The sequence below is a fragment of the Pseudophryne corroboree genome, chromosome 6 (genome assembly GCF_028390025.1).
Source record: "Pseudophryne corroboree isolate aPseCor3 chromosome 6, aPseCor3.hap2, whole genome shotgun sequence".
NCBI classification, from domain to species: Eukaryota; Metazoa; Chordata; class Amphibia; order Anura; family Myobatrachidae; genus Pseudophryne; species Pseudophryne corroboree.
The window spans coordinates 272,257,095-272,275,718 of NC_086449.1; the positions used below are offsets into that span (position 1 = coordinate 272,257,095).

Here is an 18,624-nt window from a genome sequence, read left to right on the forward strand (position 1 = left end):
AGCCCTTTTGCGGACTCGCCACGCTGCGGGCACGGTGGTGCACCATGCTATCTATTCTCCCTCCAGGGGGGTTGTGGACCTCCAAGAGGGAGAAAAGCTGTTGGTATGCCGGCGGTCGGGATTCCGGCGCCGGTATGCTTGTCGTCGGGAGCCCGGCCGCTGGCAAACTGAAGACCACCCGTCCGTAGTGGTAGTGACCTCTGTGCCGTTAGTGCTTACTAATGAATTGATTCTGAATTCTGATAAATGAAGAATAAGAATGTGTAGATAATTTAAGTTAGCTTTGTTGGAAAATGTTTTAGTGGATAATTCTCCAAAAATAAATAAATGATTATATATATATAAAATGTTTCAAAACTATTTTCTGTTTTTTTTTAGAATGGAAAACTATCTGCTGAGGTTGAGCCATTCGTTCCTCAGAAGAAGGGGGCTGAAGCCATTACAATCCCAATGTCTATTTCTGGCGATGGTGGAAATGCAGGTGGTCTGGAAGCTACTCCTATTCCAAGCTACCTTATAACCTGCTACCCATTTGTACAGGAAAATCAATCTAATAGGTAATTTGCATTCTTCTCTCCCATCTGTAAACTGCATTCAAATACTCACCTTCTGTTTATGACTTGACTGTGCAGACATTCTTTAAATAGGAGCTGCTGCTTGTTTTTCTATCGGGTATAGGTCACCTGAAGAACTGTATCTCATGATTCACCGTAATTGAATTTTGTTTCCTGCTCTGTGTAAATAATATGCTAATGTCGTTCAATAAATTATTGCATTTGCTTAGTCATGCTAACGTTACATAAGTGTCTTTACAGAGCCTATTGTTTGCTGCCAGATCTGAAATGTCATCAAAATAATAATACATCTGCATATAATAATATCTTCTATGTTTGCATAACCAGATCTAATCTGTCATTCATGGTGACGTCGGAGTCTGCCCTAACATTGATTTGTTTCATTTAAGTGCTCTGTCAACGTCCTGGCAGTGACATATTCACATAGCAAGTGTTGTATAACTGTAAATCTGATTTCTCTAACGTCCTTGAGGATGCTGGGACTCCGTAAGGACCATGGGGAATAGACGGGCTCCGCAAGAGATAGGGCACTTTAAGAAAGTTTTGGACTCTGGGTGTGCACTGGCTCCTCCCTCTATGCCCCTCCTCCAGACCTCAGTTTTACACTGTGCCCAGAGCAAGATGGGTGCACTGCAGAGAGCTCTCCAGAGTTCTCTGCCTAGAAGCATTTTTGTTTGGATTTTTTTTCTACCTTTTACTACTTTTTCACAGGGAGCACTGCTAGCAACAGGCTCCCTGCATCGAGGGACTGAGGAGAGAGGAGCAGACCTTCTTGTCAAAGATAGGCTCTGCTTCCTCGGCTACTGGACACCATTAGCTCCAGAGGGGGTGAACGCAGGTTCTTACTGGGCGTCCACCCCCGGAGCCGCGCCGCCGTTCTCCTCACAGAGCTAGAAGTACAGAAGTCGTCAGGCGGCAGAAGCCTTCAGCTTCACTGAGGTAACGCACAGCACTGCAGCTGTGCGTCATTGCTCCCATACACCTCACATACTCCGGTCACTGTAAGGGTGCAGGGCGCAGGGGGGGGGGGCGCCCTGGGCAGCAATATAAACCTCTGCATGGCAAAAAGACTATATACATGTACAGGTGGGCTCTGTACATGTATATAAAAGAGCCCCCGCCATATTTTACTAAGTTTGAGCGGGACAGAAGCCCGCCGCCGAGGGGGCGGGACTTCTCCCTTGGCACTCACCAGCGCCATTTTCTCTCCACAGCACTGCTGAGAGGAAGCTCCCCGGACCCTCCCCTGCTTACACACAGTGAAAGGGTGCTTAAAAGAGGTGGGGGGGGCACATAATTGGCGGTTTACATATTATACAGCGCTGCTGGGGAAAAACATTTTGTGTTGATCTCCAGGGTTATTGCGCTGGGGTGTGTGCTGGCATACTCTCTCTCTGTCTCTCCAAAGGGCCTTGACAGGGATACTGTCTTCAGGAAAGGGGTTCCCTGTGTGTGTGTGTGTGTGTGTGTGTGTGTGTGTGTGTGTGTGTGTGTGTGTGTGTGTGTGAGAGAAGTGTGTCGGTACGCGCGTGTCGACATGTTTGACGAGGAAGGCTCGCTCAATGTGGAGGGTGTGTGCTTGAATGTCAGGTCGGCAACGCCGACACCGGAATGGGTGGATATGCTGAATGTCTTGAATGCAAATGTCAATCTATTGAATAAAAGATTAGACAAGGCAGAAGCTAGGGATCAGTCAGGTAGCTAGTCCATGCCTGTCCCTGGGGCGCCAGGTCCTTCGGGGTCTCAGAAGCGCACCATATCCCAGATCGATGACACAGATACTGACTCTAGTGTCGACTATGAAGATGCAAAATTACAGCCAAAGGTGGCTAAGGGTATACGGTACATGATTATTGCCATTAAAGAGGTTTTGCATATTACTGAGGAACCCCCTGTCCCTGACACGAGGGTACACATGTATAAAGGGAAAAAGCCTGAAGTCACTTTTCCATCCTCATTTGAATTAAGTGACTTGTGCGAAAAGGCTTGGGAATCTCCGGATAGGAGACCACAAGTTCCCAAAAGGATTCTCATGGCGTATCCTTTTCCACAAACTGATAGGATATGCTGGGAATCTTCGCCAAAAGTTGACAAGGCGCTGACACGTTTGTCCAAAAAGGTGGCACTGCCTTCTCAGGATACGGCTTCCCTCAAGGAACCTGCTGATCGCAGGCAGGAAATTACCTTAAAGCACATTTACAATCATTCCGGTACTATTGCTCGACCGGCTATGGCGTCGGCCTGGGTTTGTAGTGCGGTTGTGGCATGGGCAGATTCCTTATCTACGGAAATTGACACCTTAGATAGGGACGCCATTCAAATGACCATAGAGCATATCAGAGATGCTGCCTTGTATATGAGGGATGCTCAGAGAGACATTTGTCTATTAAGCTCCAGAATAAATGCTGTGTCTATTTCTGCTAGGCGGCTCTTGTGGACCCGATAGTGGACGGGAGATGCCGATTCAAAGCGGCATATGGAGTCCTTGCCTTACAAAGGGGTGGAGTTGTTTGGAGACGGCCTCTCGGATCTTGTCTCTACGGCTACGGCAAGTCAAATTTCTTACCTTATGTCCCCCCGCAGCATACAAAAAAGGCACCTCATTATCAAATGCAGTCCTTTCGTTCCAATAAAAACAAGAAGGTACGTGGATCATCCTTTGTTGCCAGAGGGAAAGGCAGGGGAAAAAAGCTGCACACAGCTAGTGCCCAAGAGCAGAAGTCCTCCCCTGCGTCTGCAAAGTCCACCGCATGATGCTGGGGCTTTCCGAGAGGAGGCAGATCTGGTGGGGGCTCGTCTTCGATTTTTCAGCCACGTCTGGGTTCACTCGCAGGTACGGGCTGGAATTCGAGGACTTGCCTCCTCGCCGATTTTTCAAATCTGCTCTGCCGGCTTCCCAGTCAGAGAGGGAGCTAGTGTTGGCAGCAATCCAAAAACTGTATATTCAACAGGTGATTGTCACAGTTCCTCATCTCCAGCAAGGAGAGGGATATTACTCAACCCTGTTTGTGGTCCCGAAAACGGACGGTTCGGTCAGACCCATTTTAAACCTGAAATCTCTGAACCTGTACATCGACAGCCTGGAGGGGGGGGGGGGGGATTGGGGGATTGGATGGTGTCCCTGGACATAAAGGATGCTTACCTTCATGCTCCGATATTCCCCCCGCATCAGGCGTTCCTGAGATTTGCAGTGCAGGACTGTCACTACCAATTTCAGACGTTGCCGTTTGGGCTTTCCACGGGCCCGAGAATTTTCACCAAGGTAATGGCGGAAATGATGGTGCTCCAGCGTGTCTCTGTCCATGAAGACGTTGCAGATACACGGCTGGATTCTCAATATACCGAAGTCCCAGCTAGTCCCTACAACGCGTCTGACCTTTTTGGGGCTGATTCTGGACACAGACCAGAAAAAGGTTTTTCTTCCAATCGAAAAGGTTCAGGAATTCATAGCCATGGTCAGGAACCTATTAAAACCAAAAAAGGTTTCGGTGCATCATTGCACGCTGTTCCTGGGGAAGATGGTGGCTTCCTACGAGGCCATCCCTTTCGGCAGGTTCCATGCGAGAACTTTTCAATGGGACATCTTGGACAAGTGGTCCGGGTCCCATTTACAAATGCATCAAAGGATCACACTGTCTCCCAGGACCAGGGTATCACTCCTGTGGTGGCTGAACAGTGCTCACCTACTAGAAGGTCGCAGGTTCGGCATTCAGGACTGGGTCCTGGTGACCACGGACGCAAGCCTCCGAGGCTGGGGAGCAGTGACACTGGGAAGAAATTTCCAAGGTGTCTGGTCAAGCCTAGAGTCTTGTCTCCACATCAACGTCCTGGAGTTGAGGGCCATATACAACGCCCTGCGTCAAGCGGAGGAATTGCTTCGGAGAAAACCGGTTCTGATTCAGTCAGACAATGTCACGGCAGTGGCTCATATAAACCGCCAATGCGGAACAAGGAGCGGAATGGCCATGGCAGAAGCGACCAGGATTCTACGCTGGGCGGAAGGCCATGTAAGCGCGCTGTCAGCGGTGTTCATCCCGGTGGTGGACAACTGGGAGGCGGACTTCCTCAGCAGGCACGACCTGCATCCGGGACAGTGGGGACTTCATCAAGAAGTCTTCGCACAGATCATGGATCGTTGGGGACTGCCTCAAATCGACATGATGGCATCCCGTCTCAACAAAAAGCTAAAGCGGTATTGCGCCAGGTCAAGGGACCCTCAGGCGGTAGCGGTAGACGCTCTGGTGACACCTTGGGTGTTCAGATCGGTCTATGTGTTTCCTCCTCTTCCTCTCATACCCAAGGTGTTGAGAATAATACGAAGAAGCAGGGTCAGAACAATACTCATTGTTCCGGATTGGCCACGGAGGACTTGGTATCTGGAGCTGCAAGAGTTGCTCGCAGGGGATCCGTGGCCTCTTCCTCTAAGGCAGGACCTGCTGCGGCAGGGGCCCTGTCTGTTCCAAGACTTATCGCGGCTGCGTTTGACGGCATGGCGGTTGAACACCGGATCCTAGCGGAGAAAGGGATTCCGGAGGAAGTCATTCCTACCCTGATCAGGGCTAGGAAAGACGTGACGTTAAAACATTATCACCGTATATGGCGGAAATATGTTTCTTGGTGTGAGGCCAGAGCTGCGCCTAAGGAGGAGTTCCATTTGGGCCGTCGTCTTCACTTCCTTCAAACAGGAGTGACTTTGGGCCTAAAATTAGGGTCCATAAAGGTCCAGATTTCGGCCTGATCCATTTTCTTTCAAAGAGAATTGGCCTCTATTCCTGAAGTAGACCTTTGTGAAGGGAGTGCTGCATAATCAGCCTCCCTTTGTGCCTCCGGTGGCGCCTTGGGATCTTAACGTGGTGTTACGTTTCCTCAAGTCACCTTGGTTTGAACCACTCAAACCTGTGGAGTTGAAATACCTCACGTGGAAAGTGGTCATGTTGTTGGCGTTAGCTTCGGCATGACGTGTTTCCGAATTGGCGGCTTTATCACATAAAAGCCCATACTTGGTTTTTCACGTGGATAGGGCAGAGTTGAGGACTCGCCCTCACTTTCTGCCAAAAGTGGTCTCATCTTTTCATGTGAACCAACCAATTGTCGTGCCTGTGGCTACATGGGACTTGGAGGATTCCGAGTCCCTGGATGTAGTCAGGGCTTTGAAGATTTATGTGACCAGAACGGCTAGAATCAGGAAGACTGAAGATTTTGTTCATTCTGTATGCGGCCAACAAGGTTGGCGCTCCTGCTTCAAAGCAGACTATTGCTCGCTGGATATGTAACACGATTCAGCAGGAGCATTCTACGGCAGGATTGCCGTTACCGAAATCGGTTAAGGCCCATTCCACTAGGAAAGTGGGCTCTTCTTGGGCGGCTGCCCGAGGGGTCTCGGCATTACATTTGTGCCGAGCAGCTACTTGGTCGGGGACAAACACCTTTGCAAAGTTCTGTAAGTCTGATACCCTGGCTGAGGAGGACCTCCTGTTTGCTCAATAGGTGCTGCAGAGTCATCCGCACTCTCCCGCCCGTTTGGGAGCTTTGGTATAATCCCCATGGTCCTTACGGAGTCCCAGCATCCTCAAGGACGTTCGAGAAAATAAGATTTTACTTACCGGTAAATCTATTTCTCGTAGTCCGTAGAGGATGCTGGGCGCCCGTCCCAAGTGCGGACTTCTTCTGCAAGACTTGTATATAGTTATTGCTTACATAAGGGTTATGTTATAGTTTTTCGGTGGAACCGTGGCTATGTTGTTGTTCATACTGTTAACTGGGTAAGTTTATCACAAGTTATACGGTGTGATTGGTGTGGCTGGTATAAATCTTGCCCTTAGATTTACAAAAATCCTTCCTCGTACTGTCCATCTCCTCTGGGCACAGTTTCCCTAACTGAGGTCTGGAGGAGGGGCATAGAGGGAGGAGCCAGTGCACACCCAAAGTCCAAAGCTTTCTTAAAGTGCCCCATCTCCTGCGGAGCCCGTCTATTCCCCATGGTCCTTACGGAGTCCCAGCATCCTCTACGGACTACGAGAAATAGATTTACCGGTAAGTAAAATCTTATTTTATCCAGGTCTTTGGCAGTTATATCGGTAGAGTGGATACTTTGGTTTTATGGTTAGGTTGCAGTAAGCTTCCGTTATTTTGATACTGTTTCAGTCTGGTAATCCATTGTCTTCAGCACTAATATATTGGTCCATCCGGGTTGGGTACGGGTTTCCAACAGTCAGGATGCTGACTGTCAGAATCCCAAAACATTTTGGTAAGTAGGCTAACCCTACCCCTTACCCTCCGGCTGCCTAACCCTAACCATCCCCCTAGTGCCTAACCCTAACCCGCCCCCTCATACCTACGTTTGGGATTCTGGCGTCAGGATTCTGATCGGTGTCTGAACTTCGGTACCTGTCTTCTGACCACCGGCATCCTGATTGTTGAGATGCCAACTACATCCCGTCCATCCATAGCACATCAGATTATTCAGAAGAAGGGTTCCTGTTCTGTGTTTACTTGAGTAGTTGGACCCCATCTTGGCACTTCATTTTTACTCTTCCTTCATAAATCTGGGTGGGCATATTGTAACAGCTCCAGACATTGGATTGAACAGTAGCCATCAGCTGGTTGATCTGGATCCCAGTCTGTTTTGGCCCACACAAAGACTAATAACTGGTTAGAACACATGCAAATTGCCAGTTTAAAAAAATAACAAATTTTATTGTTTTTTTGCTGTCCTCCCTCTATCCTGTAACTATGTTGTTATTTTTCTTCCCTGACGTCATTTGTCACCTTCTATCTTTTATTTCTCTATCCTTGTAAATGTTGTGACCAGTTATTTATCCACCTTGAAAAGGTAATTTTATTATTTTTGCAAAGTTGCTGTTTCTTATTTCTTTACATTTCTTTTTATTCTTCCTTCTTTTTGTATCAAAAATTAAAATGTCATAGAATCTTTAAAAAAACTAGACAAAATGCTAATAATGTTCCTTTTTTTATTTGTAGACAATTTCCATTATACGTAAATGATGTAAGATGGCAACAGTCTAGCTCAAACCCTCCTGGGCCATATCTTGCTTATCCCATTGTTCCTACACAACCGCCTGTTTCCACGGACTACATGTACTACCAACTGATGCCAGCACCTTGTGCTCAAGTCATGGGATTTTACCATCCTTTTCCCACTACCTACACCACTCCAGTTCAAGCAACAAACCCTGTTAATGCAATCTCTATCGACTGTAATGACCGCACAAACCAACAAGCTCAAATCAGTGTGTTATCCAGTCAGCGGAGCAGAAATGCCACCAGGCCACCTATTATCCACAAGGTATGTATATACAGTCTTCCTTGCACACATCTATTTTACCTTTTAGAGGATAAAACAGGATAATTTAAATTGCAAGCAGTAATGTCTTACGCTTTAAAAACAGAAGTAAAAGTTTTGTTTAGTGCAGATATTTGCAGCTTCCATTTCTGGGGAGCAGCTGATTTCGTCAGATGGAACAGATAACCTTGAATGAGAACAAATTAACATAAATCCACATAGTGTATTATTGTGATTGGTGCATTTTTAACTTATATACCTAATGTGAAACAAGCAAATGAAGGAAACATTGGTCACAAGGATTTCGGTTCTTTTTCAACTTAAAAATTTCCCTCTTAACGGCAGTGCAGATTTTTCTAAAAGGGGTGCTCCATATTCAGCCGCTCCTCTTTCCCCCGGTTGCTCTGTGGAATTTGCTGGTAGTCTTGAGGGCCCTTCATTCTCACCTCTTCTAGCCTCTATATTCTGTGGACCTTCGCTGGCTTACGTGAAAGACCACTTTCTTGCTGGTGATCACAAAATTTCTTTGTAAACAATGGGGTTCATTCCGACCCGATCGCTCGCTGCAGTTTGTCGCAGCGATCGGGTCAGAACTGCGCATGCGCAAGCGCCGCAGTGTACCAGCGCATGGCAGCTTTCGTTACCTAGCGATCGCCTCTGATACAGAGGCGGTCGCTAGGGGGAGGGGGCTGAACGGCGGCGTTAAGCCACCGTTTAGGGGGAGCGGTCCGGCCAACGCAGGCATGGCCGGACCGCTGTGAGGGCGGGCCGCGGCGGCTGCGTGACGTATCACGCAGCCGCTGCAGCCAGCGGGAGCGACAAGCAACTCCTGGCCAGCCGCAGGAGCTGCGCTGGCCGGGAGGTACTCCTCAAATACAAAGGCATCGCCGCTGTGCGATGCTTTTGTATTTGTGCGGGGCGGACTAGCCCTGTGCTGGGCGCCCCCCCGCATGTCTGAGTTTACGATAGTAGCTGTGCTAAATTTAGCACAGCTACGATCAACTCAGAATGACCCCCCATATTTGCAGTTTTTCCTTAAGGGATTAACTCAAAAAGAAGCAGCTGTTCCTGAGATCTGTGCCTGCAGCCCTGAGCAGTTTTTGGAGTGTGGGATATATGTATATGCTGTGTGTGGGTGTAGTATGGTATGCCGGTGGCCGGGCTTCCGGCGACCAGCATACCGACGCTGCGGGCACAGTGGCGCGTTACGCTATTTATTCTCCCTCCAGGGTGGTCGTGGACCCCCACGAGGAAGAATATCTGTCGGTATGCCGGGTGTCGGGATTCCGGCGCCGGTATACTGTGCGCCGGGATCCCGGCGCCGGTATACTGTGCGCCGGGATCCCGACATTCGGCAACCTGAAGACCACCCCTGTGAGTATATATGTTTTCTCTAACGTCCTAAGTGGATGCTGGGGACTCCGTAAGGACCATGGGGGATAGCGGCTCCGCAGGAGACTGGGCACAAAAGTAAAGCTTTAGAACTACCTGGTGTGCACTGGCTCCTCCCCCTATGACCCTCCTCCAAGCCTCAGTTAGATTTTTGTGCCCGAACGAGAAGGGTGCACACTAGGTGGCTCTCCTGAGCTGCTTAGTGAAAAGTTTAGCTTTAGGTTTTTTATTTTCAGTGAGACCTGCTGGCAACAGGCTCACTGCATCGAGGGACTAAGGGGAGAAGAAGCGAACTCACCTGCGTGCAGAGTGGATTGGGCTTCTTAGGCTACTGGACATTAGCTCCAGAGGGACGATCACAGGCCCAGCCATGGATGGGTCCCAGAGCCGCGCCGCCGGCCCCCTTACAGAGCCAGAAGACAGAAGAGGTGCGGAAAATCGGCGGCAGAAGACGTCCTGTCTTCAACAAGGTAGCGCACAGCACTGCAGCTGTGCGCCATTGCTCTCAGCACACTTCACACTCTGGTCACTGAGGGTGCAGGGCGCTGGGGGGGGGGGGGCGCCCTGAGACGCAATAAAAACACCTTGGATGGCAAAAAATGCATCACATATAGCTCCTGGGCTATATGGATGCATTTAACCCCTGCCAGAATACATAGAAAAACGGGAGATAGGCTCCGCCCCCTTCTCGGCGGCCTTATCTCCTCAGCACACTGGCGCCATTTTCCCTCACAGCTCCGTTGGAGGGAAGCTCCCTGGCTCTCCCCTGCAGTCACTACACTACAGAAAGGGTTAAAAAAGAGAGGGGGGGCACTAATTACGCGCAGTATTAAAGATACAGCAGCTATAAGGGGAAAAACACTTATATAAGGTTATCCCTATATATATATATATAGCGCTCTGGTGTGTGCTGGCAAACTCTCCCTCTGTCTCCCCAAAGGGCTAGTGGGGTCCTGTCCTCTATCAGAGCATTCCCTGTGTGTGTGCTGTATGTCGGTACGTTTGTGTCGACATGTATGAGGAGAAAAATGAGTGGAGACGGAGCAGATTGCCTGTAATAGTGATGTCACCCCCTAGGGGGTCGACACCTGAGTGGATGAACTGTTGGAAGGAATTACGTGACAGTGTCAGCTCTGTATAAAAGACAGTGGTTGACATGAGACAGCCGGCTACTCAGCTTGTGCCTGTCCAGACGTCTCATAGGCCGTCAGGGGCTCTAAAGCGCCCGTTACCTCAGATGGCAGATATAGACGCCGACACGGATACTGACTCCAGTGTCGACGGTGAAGAGACAAATGTGACTTCCAGTAGGGCCACACGTTACATGATTGAGGCAATGAAAAATGTTTTACACATTTCTGATAATACGAGTGCCACCAAAAAGGGGTATTATGTTCGGTGAGGAAAAACTACCTGTAGTTTTCCTGAATCTGAGAAATTAAATGAGGTGTGTGATGATGCGTGTGTTTCCCCCGATAACAACGGATAATTTCTAAAATGTTATTGGCATTATATCCTTTCCCGCCAGAGGTTAGGGTGCGTTGGGAAACACCCCCTAGGGTGGATAAAGCGCTCACACGCTTGTAAGGGCTCTACCCTCTCCTGAGATGGCCGCCCTTAAGGATCCTGCTGATAGAAAGCAGGAGGGTATCCTAAAATGTATTTACACACATACTGGTGTTATACTGCGACCAGCAATCGCCTCAGCCTGGATGTGCAGTGCTGGGTTGGCGTGGTCGGATTCCCTGACTGAAAATATTGATACCCTAGATAGGGACAGTATATTTTTGCCTATAGAGCATTTAAAAGATGCATTTCTATATATGCGTGATGCACAGCGGAATATTTGCCGACTGGCATCAAGTCTAAGTGCGTTGTCCATTTCTACCAGTAGAGGGTTATGGACACGACAGTGGTCAGGTGATGCGGATTCCAAACGGCATTTGGAAGTATTGCCTTATTAAGGGGAGGAGTTATTTGGGGTCGGTCTTTCAGACCTGGTGGCCACGGCAACAGCTGGGAAATCCACGTTTGTACCCCAGGTCGCCTCTCAACATGAGAAGACGCCGTATTATCAGGCGCAGTCTTTTCGTGGACAAGCGGGCAAAAGGTTCCTCATTTCTGCCCCGTGACAGAGGGAGAGGAAAAAGGCTGCAGAAATCAGCCAGTTCCCAGGAACAGAAACCCTCTCCCGCCTCTGCCAAGCCCTCAGTATGACGCTGGGGCTTTACAAGCAGAATCAGGCACGGTGGGGGGCCCGTCTCAATGAATTTCAGCGCGCAGTGGGCTCACTCGCAAGTAGACCCCTGGATCCTTCAGGTGATATCTCAGGGGTACAAATTGGAATTCGAGACGTCTCCCCCTCGCCGTTTCCTAAAGTCGGCTTTACCGATGTCTCCTTCTGACAGGGAGACAGTTTTGGAAGCCATTCACAAGCTGTATTCCCAGCAGGTGATAATCAAGGTACCCCTCCTGCAACAGGGAACGGGGTATTATTCCACACTGTTGTGGTACCGAAGCCGGACGGCTCGGTGAGACCGATTCTAAATCTAAAATCTTTGAACACTTACATACAGAGGTTCAAATTCAAGATTGAGTCACTCAGAGCAGTGATTGCGAACCTGGAAGAAGGGGACTACATGATGTCTCGGGACATCAAGGATTCTTACCTTCATGTCCAAATTTACCCTTCTCACCAAGGGTACCTCAGGTTTATGGTACAGAACTGTCACTATCAGTTCAGACGCTGCCGTATGGATGGTCCACGGCACCCCGGGTCTTTACCAAGGTAATGGCCTGGAGACATCACTTCACATAAATATCCTGAAGCTAAGGGCCATTTACAATGCTCTAAGCTTAGCAAGACCTCTGCTTCAAGGTCAGCCGGTGTTGATCCAGTCGGACAACATCACGGCAGTCACCCACGTAAACAGACAGGGTGGCACAAGAAGCAGGAGGGCAATGGCAGAAGCTGCAAGGATTCTTCGCTGGGCGGAAAATCATGTGATAGCACTGTCAGCAATTCCGGGAGTGGACAACTGGGAAGCAGACTTCCTCAGCAGACACGACCTCCACCCGGGAGAGTGGGGACTTCACCCAGAAGTCTTCCACATGATTATAAACCGTTGGGAAAAACTCGACAGGTATTGCGCCAGGTCAAGGGACCCTCAGGCAATAGCTGTAGACGCTCTGGTAACACCGTGGGTGTACCAGTCAGTGTATGTGTTCCCTCCTCTGCCTCTCATACCCAAGGTACTGAGATTGATAAGATGGAGAGGAGTAAGCACTATATTCGTGGCTCCGGATTGGCCAAGAAGGACTTGGTAACCGGAACTTCAAGAGATGCTCACGGAGGATCCGTGGCCTCTACCTCTAAGAAGGGACCTGCTCCAGCAAGGACCCTGTCTGTTCCAAGACTTACCGCGGCTGCGTTTGACGGCATGGCGGTTGAACGCCGGATCCTGAAGGAAAAAAGGCATTCCGGATGAAGTCATCCCTATCCTGATGAAAGCCAGGAAGGATGTAACCGCAAAACATTATCACCGCATTGGCGAAAATATGTTGCGTGGTGCGAGGCCAGTAAGGCCCGACGGAGGAAATTCAACTGGGTCGATTCCTACATTTCCTGCAAACAGGAGTGTCTATGGGCCTGAAATTGGGGTCCATTAAGGTTCAAATTTCGGCCCTGTCAATTTTCTTCCAAAAAGAACTAGCTTTAGTCCCTGAAGTTCAGACGTTTGTAAAAGGGGTACTGCATATACAGCCTCCTTTTGTGCCTCCAGTGGCACCTTGGGATCTCAATGTAGTTTTTGGGTTCCAAAAGTCACATTGGTTTGAACCACTTAAATCTGTGGAGTTAAAATATCTCACATGGAAAGTGGTCATGCTGTTGGTCCTGGCCTGGGTCAGGCGCGTGTCAGAATTGGCGGCTTTATCCTGTAAAAGCCCTTATCTGATTTTCCATTCGGACAGGGCGGAATTGAGGACTTGTCCTCAGTTTCTCCCTAAGGTGTTTTCAGCGTTTCACCTGAGCCGACCTATTGTGGTGCCTGCGGCTACTAGGGACTTGGAGGACTCCAAGTTGCTAGACGTTGTCAGGGCCCTGAAAATATATGTTTCCAGGACGGCTGGAGTCAGAAAATCTGACTCGCTGTTTATCCTGTATGCACCCAACAAGCTGGGTGCTCCTGCTTCTAAGCAGACTATTGCTCGTTGGATTTGTAGTACAATTCAGCTTGCACATTCTGTGGCAGGCCTGCCACAGCCAAAAATCTGTAAATGCCCACTCCACAAGGAAGATGGGCTCATCTTGGGCGGCTGCCCGAGGGGTCTCGGCTTTACAACTTTGCCGAGCAGCTACTTGGTCAGGAGCAAATACGTTTGTAAAATTCTACAAAATTGATACCCTGGCTGAGGAGGACCTGGAGTTCTCTCAATTGGTGCTGCAGAGTCATCCGCACTCTCCCGCCCGTTTGGGAGCTTTGGTATAATCCCCATGGTCCTTACGGAGTCCCCAGCATCCACTTAGGACGTTAGAGAAAATAAGAATTTACTTACCGATAATTCTATTTCTCGTAGTCCGTAGTGGATGCTGGGCGCCCATCCCAAGTGCGGATTGTCTGCAATACTGGTACATAGTTATTGTTACCAAAAAATCGGGTTATTGCTGTAGTGAGCCATCTTTTCTAGAGGCTCCTCTGTTATCATGCTGTTAACTGGGTTTAGATCACGAGTTATACGGTGTGATTGGTGTGGCTGGTATGAGTCTTACCCGGGATTCAAAATTCTTCCTTATTGTGTACGCTCGTCCGGGCACAGTATCCTAACTGAGGCTTGGAGGAGGGTCATAGGGGGAGGAGCCAGTGCACACCAGCTAGTTCTAAAGCTTTACTTTTGTGCCCAGTCTCCTGCGGATCCGCTATCCCCCATGGTCCTTACGGAGTACCCAGCATCCACTACGGACTACGAGAAATAGAATTATCGGTAAGTAAATTCTTATTATTTCTGCTGCTGGGTACACTGGGTTCCACAAGGAAAGACAATGGGGGTGTAGAGTAGGATCTTGATCCGAGGCACCAACAGGCTCAAAAGCTTTGACTGTTCCCAAGATGTATAGCGCCGCCTCCTCTATAACCCCGCCTCCCTGCACAGGAGCTCAGTTTTGTAGTTGGTGCTGCAGATAGCAGGCACATAACAGAGGGGCTGCTCCAGGCAGCTCTAAGAAGAGCTTTTTTTGAAGAAAAAGTGAAGACTACAAGGGCAGCAGCGGTGTGTAAATGTCAGGATACATTCACTGCTGCAGCTCCAGCTCTCCCCAGCGGCGCTGTACACTCCCGTGCCCTGGTGCCGGGTAACTACAGCAGGGGGCTCCGTTTTTTTTCCAGTTAGACACACACGGCTGGGGCTCTCCGGGATCGCGTAGCTGCGCTTCTGGAGGTGGTAAGTGGGTCCCGCTCGCGGGACCCGCGCTGTATCGCGATCCGGCGCGGCCGGTAGGAGGCAGGCCGCGCACGCTGGTGGTGGACACTGTGGCATACAGGCGACCCCACTAGATCACCAGGGCAAGTGTACAGGTCAGGTTTTCTCTCATAAACCTATTTACATTGGCCTGCAGTACCAGGTGGTTTTGCCAGCAGAGGGTATAAGGCTTAGACCTGTAGCCCCTCCCCCAGCCCCAGGGCGCCTTTTACAGTAAATGTTCCCGCCCTGGAGCTGCATATCTGTCTCTCCCTCACTCCCAGTCAGTGTTTGGGCGCCATTTCTCTCAGCTACACTGTTCCTGGGACTGCTTGGGCAAATCCTCCTTTGTAAAGCCGCCTGATAGTCAGCGCTGTGACTTTACAAGACACATAAGTATTCTACATGTCTTTTAGACAGTGATAGTTAAGAAAAAGTGTATTTAGTCAGGGTTCTCTGGTACAAGTGCCCTGTGATATACACCCAGTTTTTTACTGTGCAGTGTTATATCTATTGACTACATAGCTATATACTGTATAAGCTAGTCCAGTGCAGTATTATGGTTTGTAATAACCTCTGCATTGTACAACTGTGACTATATGTGTGTGCATTAGCTGGCTGGGTGAATTTCATTTCGTGTCTCTCACTCAACTTGCTATCCCTATATTCTATAACCTGAGGGGGCTTGGTGCGTCAGGTTTACAATACTGTAATATAGGATATTCACAAGATATACTCTAATTGTATTTTCTCTGTGATTTTAGTCACCATATCTCTCCTGTACCCCTGCTTTTGCTGACTACACTGTGCAGGGGTTTAGGCAAGAGGTATTGTGCTGCTGACAATTGTACTGTGTTACCTGATATTGCAAGTTATATCATGTCTGCTTCTGAGGGTAACGTGTCTGGGGCTGAACACACTACCGGTGTTGCTGACACAACAGATCACTATGAGGAGTATATAGCAGCTGAGGGCTCTGGTTCTGGGGGCTCCTTGCCCCCCTAGTGAGACTGTGGCAACGGGGTTCCATAATGACCCACCGTGGGCTACTTTCTCCACGCTTCTAAATACGCTAGTTACTAAACTAACGCCCCCTATGGGACCTCCTATGCCGGTTCAACCGTATGTGGTCCCCGCGGCTAATCCGCCGTGGGCAGATAACTTGTCCGCTCAATTGAAGAAATTGAACCAGTCTTTGACAACTAAAAAGCCTGACCCTCGCTCGCCTAAGACCAAGGGGTCCTCTAAGCGAGCTCTTACCTCCTCACAATCCACTGCTGTCACTGACACTTCGTCTGACGAAGATGGCGCTTACACTGACCCCACTGATTCTGATACAGATACTGCTGATGGGGAGGGTAGCTCACAAGTGGATGTTCCTGATCTCTTGGAGGCTATTAAATTGATTCTACAGATTACGGATGATCCCGAGCCATCCGTCCCTCCTAAGAAACCAGATAGGTTCAAGCGTCATAAGGTGGTTAAACAAGTTTTACCTCATTCTGATCACCTGGTGGATATAGGTCAGGAATCCTGGGGAAATCCAGGGAAGAAGTTTGTGCCTCACAAAAAGATGCTGGCTCGCTATTCCCTCGCGCCAGAGCTGTCAAAAAATTGGGAGACGCCTCCTCCAGTGGACTCGCATGTGGCAAGGATGGTGGTTTCCTCAGCTCTACCTGTCACTACCGTCACGTCTCTGAAAGAGCCTACGGATAAACGTGTGGAGGGTTGTCTGAAAGCGATTTACACCCTCACAGGTGCTGCACAAAGGCCCACTATTGCAGCGACATGGGCTGCAGAGGCTATTGAAGCATGGGCCCTAGAGTTGGAAGCTGAAATCTCTTCTAACCATGCTAGACAGTGCTTGTCATGTATTGTCACAGCTTCTCACTATATTAAAGAGGCGGCTTCTGATGCCGGTGTTCTGACAGCCAAGGCTTCTACTAAGTCAGTCCTGGCTCGCCGGATATTGTGGCTGAGATCCTGGTTCGTGGATCTGGATTCTAGAAAAACCCTGGAGGTACTCCCTTTCAAGGGAGATATTCTGTTTGGGGAGGATTTAAATAAGATAGTGGCTGATTTGGCTACTGCCAAAACTGCCTGTCTGCCAAGTACCACTCCTTCTGTGACGAAGGCTAAAAGTACTTCCTTTCGTCCCTTTCGTCCTTCAGGTAAAGCAAAAGGTCAGGTGTACCACAAACAGGCCCGCACTTCCAAACCTGGTAAGCCAAAGCCCAAAAGAGCCTGGGCTTCCCGTCAGCCAGCTTCCAAGACCGATAAGCCTGCCGCATGATGGGGCGGGACTCCCCCTGGGGGACCCCAGGGTGGGGGGCCGGCTTCTAGGGTATAACCAGGATTGGTTGAAGACCACTTCAGATGCCTGGGTACGGGAAGTCGTCACTCGAGGTTACGCCATAGCCTTCAAAAACCGCCCCCCTCATCGATTTTACCTGACAGATGTCCCTTCGGACCAGACAAAGGCAAAGACTCTCCATTCGGTGGTACAGACCCTCCTGGACTCAGGAGTAGTAGTACAGGTGCCACTTGCTCAGAGAGGCCAGGGGTACTATTCTCCGCTGTTTCTAGTCCCGAAACCGAATGGGTCCTTCCGGCCCATTCTCAACCTCAATGCTTTGAACAAGTTTGTGAGAGTCTCCAAGTTCCGTATGGAGACCCTTCGCTCTATTGTTCTAGCCTTGGAACCTGGGGATTATATGGTCTCCCTGGATATACAGGATGCTTACCTGCATATTCCTATAGCAGTATCGCATCCGCAATACCTGAGGTTTGCGGTTGGCAACCTCCATTATCCGTTTCGGGCGTTACCTTTTGGTTTAACCACGGCTCCGCGAGTCTTCACCAAAGTTATAGCTGTGATGACCGTGGTACTCCGCCGTCAAAGGGTCAGGATCCTACCGTATCTGGACGAATTGTTGATCTTTGCAAATTCCCCAGAAATTCTCCTACATCACCTAGATCTGACTGTCCGGTTTCTGCAAGCCCACGGGTAGCTCATCAACTGGAAGAAATCCTCCCTGGTCCCTGCTCAGTGCATGGTGCACCTGGGAGCGCTGTTGGACACTCACAACCAGCGGTTGTTTTTGTCTCAGGAGAAAGTCCTGAAGCTTCAGGACAGGATTCGTTGCTTCCTCTCTCGTCCGCAAGTGTCGATACATTCGGCGATGCAGGTGCTGGGCCTCATGGTGTCAGCATTCGACATGGTGGAGTATGCTTAATTCCATTATCGCCCCCTCCAGAGGCTGATTCTGGCCAAGTGGGACGGCCTGCCTCACCGGATCAGGTCTCACGTGATCTCATTAACTCCGGAGGTACGTCTGTTGCTGTACTGGTGGCTCCAGGACCAGCGATTGTGCAGGGGCCGTCCCTTCTGGATATCCGACTGGGTCCTGTTGACGACAGATGCCAGTCTAAGGGGTTGGGGTGCTGTGTTGGAGCAACACTCCCTTCAGGGTGGTGGACCAAGGAGGAGTCTCTCCTCCCGATCAATATTCTGGAATTGCGGGCGGTCTTCAACTCATTGACCCTGGCCCAGCATTTAATTCGGAACCGTCCTGTTCAAATACAGTCTGACAACGCCACCACAGTGGCTTACATAAATCATCAAGGCGGTACTCGAAGCCGCTTGGCAATGAAGGAAGTCTCACGGATTCTTCAATGGGCAGAACGCCATCTACAGGCTATATCGGCGATATTCATTCCTGAACTGGGAGGCGGACTTTCTCAGTCGTCAGGACGTACACGCCGGAGAGTGGGGCCTCCATCCAGAAGTGTGTCAACTCCTAGTGGAAAGGTGGGGCCTTCCAGACGTGGATCTGATGGCGTCTCGACACAATCACAAGGTTCCGGTCTTCGGAGCAAGAACTAGGGATCCTCAAG

At 49.6% G+C, this 18,624-nt stretch overlaps 1 protein-coding gene across 1 annotated transcript in view; it reads left to right on the top strand.

Moving 5' to 3' along the window:
- The window catches only part of SECISBP2L (SECIS binding protein 2 like), a 197,623-nt gene that overhangs the window by 67,955 nt on the left and 111,044 nt on the right, over window positions 1-18,624 (top strand). The window contains exons 2-3 of the mRNA XM_063926038.1: window positions 379-557; window positions 7,557-7,881. Of these exons, the coding sequence (XP_063782108.1) occupies window positions 379-557; window positions 7,557-7,881 (504 nt within the window). The remainder of the gene's footprint in view (window positions 1-378; window positions 558-7,556; window positions 7,882-18,624) is intronic.